Source organism: Pipistrellus kuhlii, unplaced genomic scaffold, assembly GCF_014108245.1.
Source record: "Pipistrellus kuhlii isolate mPipKuh1 unplaced genomic scaffold, mPipKuh1.p scaffold_m20_p_152, whole genome shotgun sequence".
NCBI lineage: Eukaryota > Metazoa > Chordata > Mammalia > Chiroptera > Vespertilionidae > Pipistrellus > Pipistrellus kuhlii.
In genome coordinates this window covers 171,449-182,073 of record NW_023425463.1, presented here as the reverse complement: position 1 = coordinate 182,073, position 10,625 = coordinate 171,449, and the positions used below count along the sequence as shown (strand labels likewise).

At 62.6% G+C, this 10,625-nt stretch overlaps 1 protein-coding gene across 1 annotated transcript; it reads left to right on the top strand.

Annotated features, from left to right (window-relative positions):
* Positions 1–1,744: 1,744 nt before the first annotated feature.
* CLPTM1 (CLPTM1 regulator of GABA type A receptor forward trafficking) lies at positions 1,745–8,231 on the top strand (the record flags this gene model as incomplete). The annotated part of the gene is made up of 9 exons (XM_036439407.2): positions 1,745–1,900; positions 2,515–2,635; positions 2,829–3,073; positions 3,744–3,837; positions 5,739–5,929; positions 6,180–6,275; positions 6,588–6,723; positions 7,199–7,366; positions 7,501–8,231. Coding segments are annotated over 9 exons (1,500 nt in total), but the record flags the coding sequence as incomplete, so codon positions are not given.
* Between the last annotated feature and the right edge of the window lie 2,394 nt (positions 8,232–10,625).

Here is a 10,625-nt window from a genome sequence, read left to right as displayed (position 1 = left end):
CTGCACTAAGCTTCAGAGTCTGGTGTGTTTTGCACGCACAGCACCTCCGCTCGGGCAGCCACATTGTCAGTGGCAGCAGCCTCGCAGCCAGTGACCCCCTGTGGCTGCCGCACTTCTAGAAGCTTCCACTCCAAGGAAAGGGCTCTTCCGTCCCACAGAAGCCAGGCCCATCTTGGATTAATATCTGTGTGGGTGCTGCTGTAGAATTTCTCCCCCTGAGCCGAAGCCTCTCCTGTGCCGCCGCCTCAGGCCTCTGGGACCCGGCTGGGCCCTGTCCTCCCTCCCCGCCTCAGCCTCTCAGGAATGAAACATAGTGGAGGGTGTCCCCCGGAATTCATTTGCAGGATGCCCACCCCGGGTGTTGCCTGCGCCCCCTGGACGCGGGCAAGGTCTCACCAGTGTTGATGGAAGCGCTGGGATGATACCTGTGCTGCAGTCAGAGCAGCAGGCCGGGCTGACAGCCTGAGTCCCGTCCCGGAAATGTGTTGGAACGTGAGCTTGTGTGTAGAACCCAGAAGTCTCTCGCCTGGTTCTGAGTGGATGCGAGGGATCCGGCCGGTGGCTTGTGTGTATGTGACGTGCGGAGGCATTCCTGGCCGGTCCTGCCGTCCTCCAGAGGAGGGACAAGGCCCGGGAAGTGACAAAGTTGCCAGCGTCCCTTCGCTCGTGTGAGACTAGGGCTCCCTCTCTTGACCAGCTCCCTTCCCGTTTCCCCATCTCTCCCTGCCCCTCGGGGACCAGGTGGAGCAGTCACAGGAGGGGCGGGCCGCACTTTGTCCCAGGATAGGGAGAGCTGAAAAGCACCCAGGCGGGTGGAGGTGAGGCGATCAGGCCTGAGCAAGCACCAGCCCCTTCCTCCCGGCAAGTCTCGGCATGGTGAGAGGCAGAGAGCCCGTGGCCAGCCTGGCCTCTGCAGGAGGAAGTGGAGGCTGCTTGGCTGGGGGGTCACAGCCCCAAAGGATTTCTCCACGGGTGCTTCCGGGCCCGCTGGACTGCGCGGCTCGCCTGTTCACTCTCGTGTATTCCACTAGTCATCACGGCCCAGCCTCGTGCGGGGATATGTCAGGGTCCAAATGGGCCCCCCGTCCTGGGCTCACAGAGGGTTGGGGGCAGTGGAATTGGAGGCGGGGGTGCTGTGAAGGGAGTGCACCTGCAGGGAGCAGGATGAGGCTCCTTGAGGGGTGCGCAGGGAAGCCCTAGGCAGAGGGACGTTTAACCAGGACGTGAGGGTGAGCAGAGCCAGCAGGAAGCTCCCGGCCACAGTGGGTACGTGTCAGGTGGGCGCATGCAAGGAGAGGCGCGTGAGGAGGACGAGGGTGGCGGGGGTAAGGGCTAGAGGTCATGGGGTCTGGGAGCCCGGGGCGTGAGGGTGCGCTGCTGGGGTTCGAAGTAGCAGGAGGGCAAGTTCAGATACTTGGTTTAAAAGAAGCGCTGGCTGCCCGGCAGAGAGCAGTCATAGGAGGCAAGGGCGGCCGCCAGGAGGCCAGCGAGGAGGTGGCTGTGGCCATCCAGGAGGGGACGCCGGGGCTGGCTCGCCACGGGGCCTGGAGGGGGAGTTGGGACCCACGCAGCAGGTTCTGGATCAAAGACTCCGTGTTTCTGCTGCGGGTCCTCTGGTGGGTGTCGGTGTCACTGTGAAGACGGGAAAGTGGGACTGAGGTGTGAGAGGGCAGGCAGCTCAGGCCTGCCGGTCAGCGTTGCCATCACTTGGCGTCCGGGATAGTGGGAGCGGGGAGACCAGTGAGCAGCCCTTGGTAGGCAGAGGGGTCTGATCCCCCAGTGCCAGCAGGCCTCATACCCGCCCCCCTCCACAGTGATCAACAAATACAAGCGCCGGCGGTTTCAGAAAACCAAGAACCTATTGACGGGGGAGACGGAAGCCGACCCCGAAATGATTAAGGTACGTGAGCGGAGCTCGTGGGTCCTGGGGCTCAGGCTGTCCGAGGCCCCGCAGCCCCGCAGCCATGCGGGCTCTCAGCTGGCACCTCCACCGAGCGGCTGTGGGGGCTCAGTCAGGTCTCCTCGCCCCTCTGGCCCTCAGTTTTCCTCAAAATGGGGCTAGGAGGCTGAGCTGCCTCTCGGCATGGGAGGATTCCGGGGAGGGTGGGTCCCGTCACTGTTCCCGTTTCGGTGGGAAGACTTGCCCACAGTGTCAGAGCAGGAAATGGCCGTGTTGGATTCTCTCCGAGCCCAGCAGGGCAGGTAGCGCCCCATTCTTTTAGGTGGGCTGGGGCGCCGGGTGTTAACCTGCGCTGGGTGCCAAGAACCTTCCTCTCTGCGCGGTGGTCCCGGCAGGCGCCCGAGAGGGCGCTCTGCAGCCTGGCACACGTCCATCCAGACCTGCGGGCCTGGGTCTCCCCGGCAGGTGGCTGGGGTCCAGGGTGTGGGGTCTGTAAGGCTGGCGTGTGGCTGGCCAGTGGTCACTGCAGTGGCCGCTCTTCTGCTGTCGCTGTTGTCACGGGAGCCTTCAGGTGCAGGTGCCGCTGAGCCCCATGACCCCCTGTCTCCCCTCAGAGGGCCGAGGACTATGGGCCTGTAGAAGTGATCTCCCACTGGCACCCCAACATCACCATCAACATTGTGGATGACCACACACCGTGGGTGAAGGGCAGCGTGCCTCCGCCCCTTGACCAGTGTGAGGCCCCCTCTGGCTCTCCTGTCTCCATCTGCCCAAGCTCTCCACCCTGCCCACCCCAGCCCAAAGACCCCCTTCTTCCTCCTGCCTGCCCCCAGTGTCCTGTCCCCCTCTGAACACCCCGCCTTTGTTCTGGAAGCCTGAGGGGTCTCCCGCCCAGGCTGAGCAGTGCCCCTGCCCCGCTTGCCTGCAGACGTGAAATTCGACGCCGTGAGCGGTGACTACTACCCCATCATCTACTTCAACGATTACTGGAACCTGCAGAAGGACTACTACCCCATCAACGAGAGCCTGGCCAGCCTGCCGCTCCGCGTCTCCTTCTGCCCGCTCTCCCTCTGGCGCTGGCAGCTCTACGCCGCCCAGAGCACCAAGTCCCCCTGGAACTTCCTGGGCGATGAGCTGTACGAGCAGTCAGACGAGGAGCAGGACTCGGTGAAGGTGAGGTGGGGGCGGGGGCTTCCCAGCACCCTCCTGGGCTGCAGGAGGGGAAGGGGAAGTGGGTCAGGCTGGCGGCCGGGGACCTCCGGCCAGTGCTCCCTGGCCAGTTTCACAACCTCCCGGGTGCCCGCCCTCCCTGCAGCCCCCGCTGGCTCTGGGGATCCCATCCCTGAGGCTTCTGTGGGCCTCCCGGTCTCAGCTTTTCTGTTTCTTTGGCCAGGCCTGCTGAGTCCGGACTGCCCTTCCTGATTTTGTGCCAGAAATAGCCCATTTCTCCCCGACTTTGGGCTCTGACTTGATGTCTCTGCTCTCGGTCACGGTGTCTTTGAATACTCCTGGCGTCCCCGTTTTCTCTGCTTATGTCTGTGCCATGGAGACCGCTGTGCTTGCCTGGGGTTGTCTTTCGTGTTGGGTTTCTGTTCCTCACTCCGACTGTCCCTTCATCTGTCTCTGTCACTCTGCTCTCTCCCCATCTCTGTCTCTGCCTCTATCCTCTCTTCTGTTTCTTTCTCCCTCCATCATCTCCATGTCCACCTGTCCATCTCTGCCTATCATGCGTACTCCCTCTCCGGGCAGTGCTGGGGTCAGGTCCGTGAGCAGTTCTGGGAGACCAGGAGGAGAGAGGCCGGCCCCCAGCGCTCACAGGCATCTCCCCCGCCCCCACCTCTAGGTTGCCCTCCTAGAGACCAACCCCTACCTGCTGGCTCTCACCATCATCGTGTCCATCGTCCACAGTGTCTTTGAGTTCCTGGCCTTCAAGAACGGTAGGGGAGGGACCCTGGGGCCTGTGAGAGGCCGTGGGGGGCTGGGGGTGGGAGGGCACCAGAGGAGGCTTGCCCCCCTCTCTCTCCCTCCTCACCCATGGGTCCTCTCCCTGCTTGGGATCTCTCAGCCCCACTCTCCAAAGGCCTAGTGAACTGGCCAGGATGATGGCCCCCAAACTCCCAGTCCAGAAACTTCCATCTACTGGGTGTGGTGCTGCAGGAGGGGCTGGGCTGGGGAACTCCGAGGCCCAGAGCAGGGAAGCCCCAGAGCTGCTCCCGTCAGCCTGCCCAGCAGGTTGCCTGCTGGGAAAGGCCCCTCAGGGTGGAGTGGATGGGGCCCACCCGAATGGGAAGGTGACAGCTCAGTTCCCAGAAGGCTCCTGCATTCCAAAGGCCAACAGTGGCGATGGCCAGGGTTCGAGGGGACTGGCCATGGGCAGGCACTGTTGTGAGTGTCCTCATTCCTTAGCTCATCGAGTCCTCACAGCCGCAGCCCCCGGAGGAGGCCTGTGTTGCCGCCCGCCATGCTTGTGACGAAGCGGAGGCTCAGGGAGGTTAGGTGACCTGCCTGCAGTCACACAGCTCCCGGCGGCAGAGCCAGGATTTGAACCAAGCAGCCGGCTCCAGCCCCCACTTTCACCCTCTAGGCCCCACCGGCCAGTTCTTCTTTCCTGAGAACCCAATCTGAAGGAGGCCTGCTCAGGAGGGGGCAGTAGTAATGGGTATTATTATTAAGACAGCGTTGCCAAGATTAAGAGTTACCTTTTGAAGATTGTAACTAAGCTGAACAGTAAGTGCCAACTGCCGGTAGCGGGTCTTGGCCGTAGCCTGTGGCGCACTCACAAGCCTTCCTGCTCACTGGGAGCTGGGTCGGCTGCTTCCCTCTTCCTGATGAGAAATGAGGGCTCAGAGTGGGTGGTCACTCGCCCAAGGTCACACAGCAGGGGTGGGGCCTGGGCGAGCCCAGCTTTACCCCCCATGTTTGTTGCCTCCCTGGTCTAGGACAGGACTTGGATCCCTTCACCCCCACCAGAACCGTTCTCCCTGGTCAGGTTGGGGGTTTCTGTGAATTTCCCTTTTACACCTCAGGGTCTGATGGGGGTAGAGGAACCTGCCCAGTGTGTTGGCATTCCAGAATCTGAACCAGAGTCGGCGGCTGGCCAGGGCTCACGGTGAAAGCCGGCCTGTGCGAGCACGGCCTGGCCGCCTCTGTGAAGCAGGCATGGCGGTGGCCGCCTGTGGCTGCGCGTCGGAAACACTCGGCACAGGCGGGACCAGCCGGCGCTGTCACCCGTTTGGCTACGGGGAGCCCCGGGCTCAGGGGAGCCCGGGCCTGCGGGCTGGGTCCAGGCACAGCATCAGAAGGAGCTCTGATTGGAGAGCTGAGCAGGGGCCCTCCTGTGTCCCCCAGGTGGCTGTGGGCCACTTCCCTCCCGGTTTCCGGGCAGAGGGCTGGAGGAGATGGCTTTGAAGCGTGTGTCCCAGGTCTTCCCAGCCGGGGGAGGCACCGGCACCGGTGGACAGCCCAGGTCTGGGGTCACAAAGACCCAGCTTCCAGCCAGATGCTGCCAGGCCAGGCTGGGAGGCCACAGGGAGGTGGCTTCTCTGAGCAGCCCCTTAGCACCTGGCCTGGTGGGCACTTGGGACCTGGCAGCAGTTGCTGTCACCCGTCCGAGGACTGCATCCCGGGGGCCGGTGTCGGGTGTGAGGGCTGCAGAGGGCCTGCCTGTCGCGTGCTCGGGCGGCCTGAGCAGCAGAGGCTCTTCATGGAAGGGAGTCCTGTGCACCCCTCCCCGCTGTGACCCAGCACCTGCCCTGGGGTCTGAGGAGAGTGGGGCCTGAGGGAGCTGCAGGAAGAACCCGGCTCAACTTCCTGGCCTCCCCCCGACTCCCGCGCACAGATATCCAGTTCTGGAACAGCCGGCAGTCCCTGGAGGGCCTGTCCGTGCGCTCCGTCTTCTTCGGGGTGTTCCAGTCCTTCGTGGTCCTCCTCTACATCCTGGACAACGAGACCAACTTCGTGGTCCAGGTCAGCGTCTTCATCGGGGTCCTCATCGACCTCTGGAAGATCACCAAGGTCATGGATGTCCGGGTAAGGCTGGCGGCCATGCTGTTTTGGGGCCTGCCAGGGGTTGGGAGGGGGCCATTCGGTCAGCCAGACCCTGGAGCTGGCCTCGGGTGTTTCCCAGCGCCGGCTGCACTCCCAGGACCGAGGGGATTTTCGCATCAGGGGATTTTTCAGGTCACATGTGGGGCAGGGGAACTGGGAACCGTGGGGAAGGGCAGGGGCTGGAGCAGGCGGGGGGAATGACAGCTGACCATGGCCTCCCTCCTGCCCGTAGCTGGACCGGGAGCACAAGGTGGCGGGACTCTTCCCCCGCCCGACCTTCAAAGACAAGTCCACGTACATCGAGTCCTCGACAAAAGTGTACGACGACGTGAGTATCCTCCAGGGTTTTCAAGCGCCAAGCGCTCCTGGGATCCCGGGGGTGGGCAGTTGCTGGGGTGACGGGGTGTGTGTGGGGGAGTTAGGCATCTGCCCCCTAACTGACAAGTCTACACTTTATGGCCCGCGTCATACCCTCCAGCGTCACCCGCCTGCCGTGTATACTTCCCGTCTGAATCCAAAGTTCCCAGAGCCGCCTGGAAATTCCCCTGGGCTGGCCTGCCAGACCAGGTGTGGGTGGGTGAGGCGGGGTGCCAGGCGGGGCCCGAGAAGTGGGGTTCCAACCCCACCCTGTGCCCCACAGATGGCCTTCCGGTACCTGTCGTGGATCCTCTTCCCGCTCCTGGGCTGCTACGCGGTCTACAGCCTCCTGTACCTGGAGCACAAGGGCTGGTACTCCTGGCTGCTCAGCATGCTCTACGGCTTCCTGCTGACCTTCGGTGAGTGCACCGGAGAGCAGGCCCTGAGCAGCGTCCTCCGCCCGCAGCTGGGGTCCAGTGTGGGAGGGACAGCCCAGGGGGGGCAGGGGGGCATACGGGGAGCCTCGAAGGGTCACCTGGTCCGGTCTGGGGTCAGGGGGCCTCCCTGGAGGTCAGGTGCGTTTAGGTCCTCATCCTCAGGGGAACCCACACAGTAAACAAGCGGACAGGCGGCCCACAGCACCAGATGGGTGCTGGGAAGGGGTCAGGGTGAGGGTGCACATCAGATGTGATCAGGAGGTGAAAGATGCCAAAGGAGGGAGGCATCCGAGGGCCCTAAAGCAGCATGTGCCTGAGGGACTGGAAGCAGCAACAGGCCATTGTGGCTGGAGTGGAGGGAGGGAGGGGGGAAGGGAGGCCGGAAGAGAGGTCAGAGAGGTCCAGGATTAGGGTGCCCCTTCCTCTGCTCACGGGCGTCCCCTTACCACCACCCTAGGCTTCATCACCATGACACCCCAGCTCTTCATCAACTACAAGCTCAAGTCCGTGGCCCACCTGCCCTGGCGCATGCTCACCTACAAGGCCCTCAACACCTTCATCGATGACCTGTTCGCCTTTGTGATCAAGATGCCTGTGATGTACCGGATCGGCTGCCTGCGGGACGGTGAGCCCGGGGGCCGGCGGGCTGCAGCGCGGGAGGCACAGGAGGGCTCGGGCCTGGGGGTCCCACCTGAGGCCCAGTCTTTGCAGGACCCCCAACCCCCTGACCTCACACTGCCCCCCTCCCCCCTTCTCTAGATGTGGTCTTCTTCATATACCTCTACCAGCGGTGGATCTACCGCGTCGACCCCACACGGGTGAATGAGTTTGGCATGAGTGGTGAGCCACCGACAGCAACTGCCCCCGTGGCCGGAGCCCCAGCAGCCACCAGGGCCCTCCCGTCCCCACCCACCCCCGACCCTGCCACAGTGGCCGCCGGCGGCGAGGGGGCCTCGACGCCCGTGCCCGCCTCGCCCACCCAGGGGGCCAGCTCCGCCGCCGAGCCCCAGGCAGCCCCTCCAAAGCCAGCAGAGGACAAGAAAAGGGATTAACCGTTCCTGGTTCCTGGTCATCGTCGTCTGCTCCGGCTCCTGGTGACACCGCCCCTGCCGACCCAGGCCCCTCGCCTCCCCTCCCCATCGCCCTTTCCCTGGACAGATTGGGCCGGGGCGGCCGGGGACCCCTCTGGGGCCAGGGCCCAGTGCATGGTGTGGGGGCCAGGGCCGGCCAGGGCACGTGGTTTGTGGAGGCGCCGTCTGTCTGTCTGTTCCTGTGTTTTAGCCATCTTGCCCTGCCAGCCCAGCACCATTAGGAATCATGGTGAAGCCGATGCGGCACTGCGGAGGGGGTGGGCCAGGCAGGGGAGAGGCCCACGGTCGGCCATCCATCATCGTGTCCCTCGTCCCCTGACCAGCCCCCTCCTCCCAGACCGCCACCCTTTAACACAGTCTGAATTTAATAAATTCATGTGGGTGTTTAACTTAAACTCACAGCCCCCCTGTGCCTTCCTTTCTCTGTCACCTCAGAGTAGGTATGGTGGCTCTCCCAGGCCTGGGAAGGAGACCTGCAGGCTGGGGACAGTGACCCTCTGGGCCAGGCCCCTTTCTCCCCCTTCCTTCCCGTCCCAGCCCTCTGAGGGGGCTTCCCTAACCGTTCTTGTTTCCCAGATGGGAAGCTGCTTGCTGTGACCTCGCTGCACCTGTGTTCTTACCCAGGAGGCGGCGGAGGCTCAGCGCCTTGCCTGTGCCCACATGCTGTTCTCGGGCCTCCTGCCACCAGGCAGGACGGGAGCCAGGCCTGCCCCATGAGCAAACACCCACCGCCTGACCCATTTCACCAGCTTCCGCATTCGGCAGTCCTGGACCTGGGCACATGACCTCCCTTCTCTGGACCTACGAGCTTGCCTCCCCAGCTCACAGCAGGGGCTGGGTGAACCCTCGCTCAGAGTGGTGCCCGATTACAGTTCTTGGAGTTGTTGGGGTGTCCCCAGCACCCCCAGGGCTGCCAGCGCAAGGACCCATCCAAGCTCTTAGAGCGTGGCCCCTGGGCCTTCTCGACAGCTGGGTGCCGGGGCTGTTGACCCCCCTCCTAGGTGAGGAGACAGGCCTCTGGGTGTCCCTGCTCTCAGCGGGATTGGAACCCACATTCCCAGATTTACAGATTGGGTGATCTCATCAACGCCTCACCCCACTCCGCCCTGCAGAGCCAGGCAGGGAATCCGCCATGTCGGGGGAGATGGTGTGCTCAGAGCCCCATGTGTACACGTGTGCACACGCATGCATGCAGTACTGCAGGCTTTTCCACCCCTCAGGCGGTCACGGCCCACTCCACTCTGTGCCATTCCATGGCTCCCCGTGTCCTAGGAGGAAGCTAGGAACCCAGGGAGTGTGGCCACCTGGACTCACTGGCCTCATCTCCCCTGACCCTCCTCCCACAGCCGCATGCTCCAGCCTCTGGCAAAAGCCATCCGCTTCACCACAATCGGGAGTCACCAGTTCCACCGGCACCACCTGGTTCAGAGTCCTGATTGCCCCTTGGGTTGGTTCTCACCCGCCTTCTCGCTGAGGTCCTGGCCCTCCCATTCACCACCATCCAATAGCCCGAGAACTTTCTTCCAATCCTTTTAAGCCAAGAATATTTTTTCCATTGATCTTTAGAGACAGGGTGGAAGGGAGCGAGGGGGAATAAAGAGAGAGAGAAAAACATCAGTGTGAGAGAGACACACTGACTGGTTGCCTCCTGCAGGCGCCCTGACCTGACCGGGGCCAGGGATTGAACCTGCAACCAAGGTGCATGCATGCCTGTGATCAGGAATCAAACCGGCATCCTTTGATCTGTGGGCCAATGCTCTAACCACTGCAAAACCAGCCAGGGCACCAGAGAACTTACTAAAACAAATTGGACCCTGCCCATCCCCTGCTCAGAACCTACATGGCACCCTAGTGTCCTTGGGAGAAGAGCCCAGGGTCTTAAACTGTGAGCCAGTCAGGGGTGGGATGAGGCGGGACTTCTTAACCGCTGTCCTTTCATCTTTCTTGCTTTAACTTGCCATGATCTCCTGGCTGTAGCGAATGCGCTTCCCTCACCTGGGAAGCTTCCCCAGGCACTTCACCCGACCCTGTGCGTCCTCCAGGTGGCAGCTCTAATGTCTCCTCCAGGAAGCCCTCCCTGACCACTTCCTCTAATTCCCGCCTCCCCCAGCTCCTTGGGGTCCCACATTCCAGCTCTGTCCACTCTGGTCATCACTGAGGAAAGTCATTCTCCACTGAGCTGAGCCCCGTGAGGACAGCTGGGGCACCTTGGTCACGGCCACGCCCTTGGCACACAGGAGACGCTGCCAGAACGTTGGCTGAAGGCATGTTTGCCAGTCCTGACTTCACAAGCACGTATCCAGCAGTGGGACCCTCCTGGGCCCACTGACACTGATGGAGAGACTGACATAGCCAGCCAGCAGGTGCTCCCCTAGCCCCTCGGACACTCCTGAGCTGGGGGGTTCTGTGTACACAGCAGGGACGGAGACACCCCAGGTCTGCCCTTAAGGGGCTGAGGATTTCTGACATGTCCTTTCACTTATTCATCCGACACACAGTTGTGAGACCTGACTTTGGCAAGGGGCAGAGGCTGATCAGGCGGGCTCCTGGGAGCCACTGTTCCACGTCCCTCATGAGCCAAGCCCTAGTCTAAGAGCTGTGTGTGGTTTATTTCACTAAGTTTAATACTGAGGTTCCCATCGCCTTACAGACCTTTGCTGTACTCTCTCCACTGCGTCCCCATTGGTCTCTGCTCCAGACTCCTCGCTGTTACTTGAATGTGCCACGCGTGTTCCCACCTCATGGCTGGGATAGTCAATAACAGCAAGGAGACCGGAATGGACTGGATCCTTC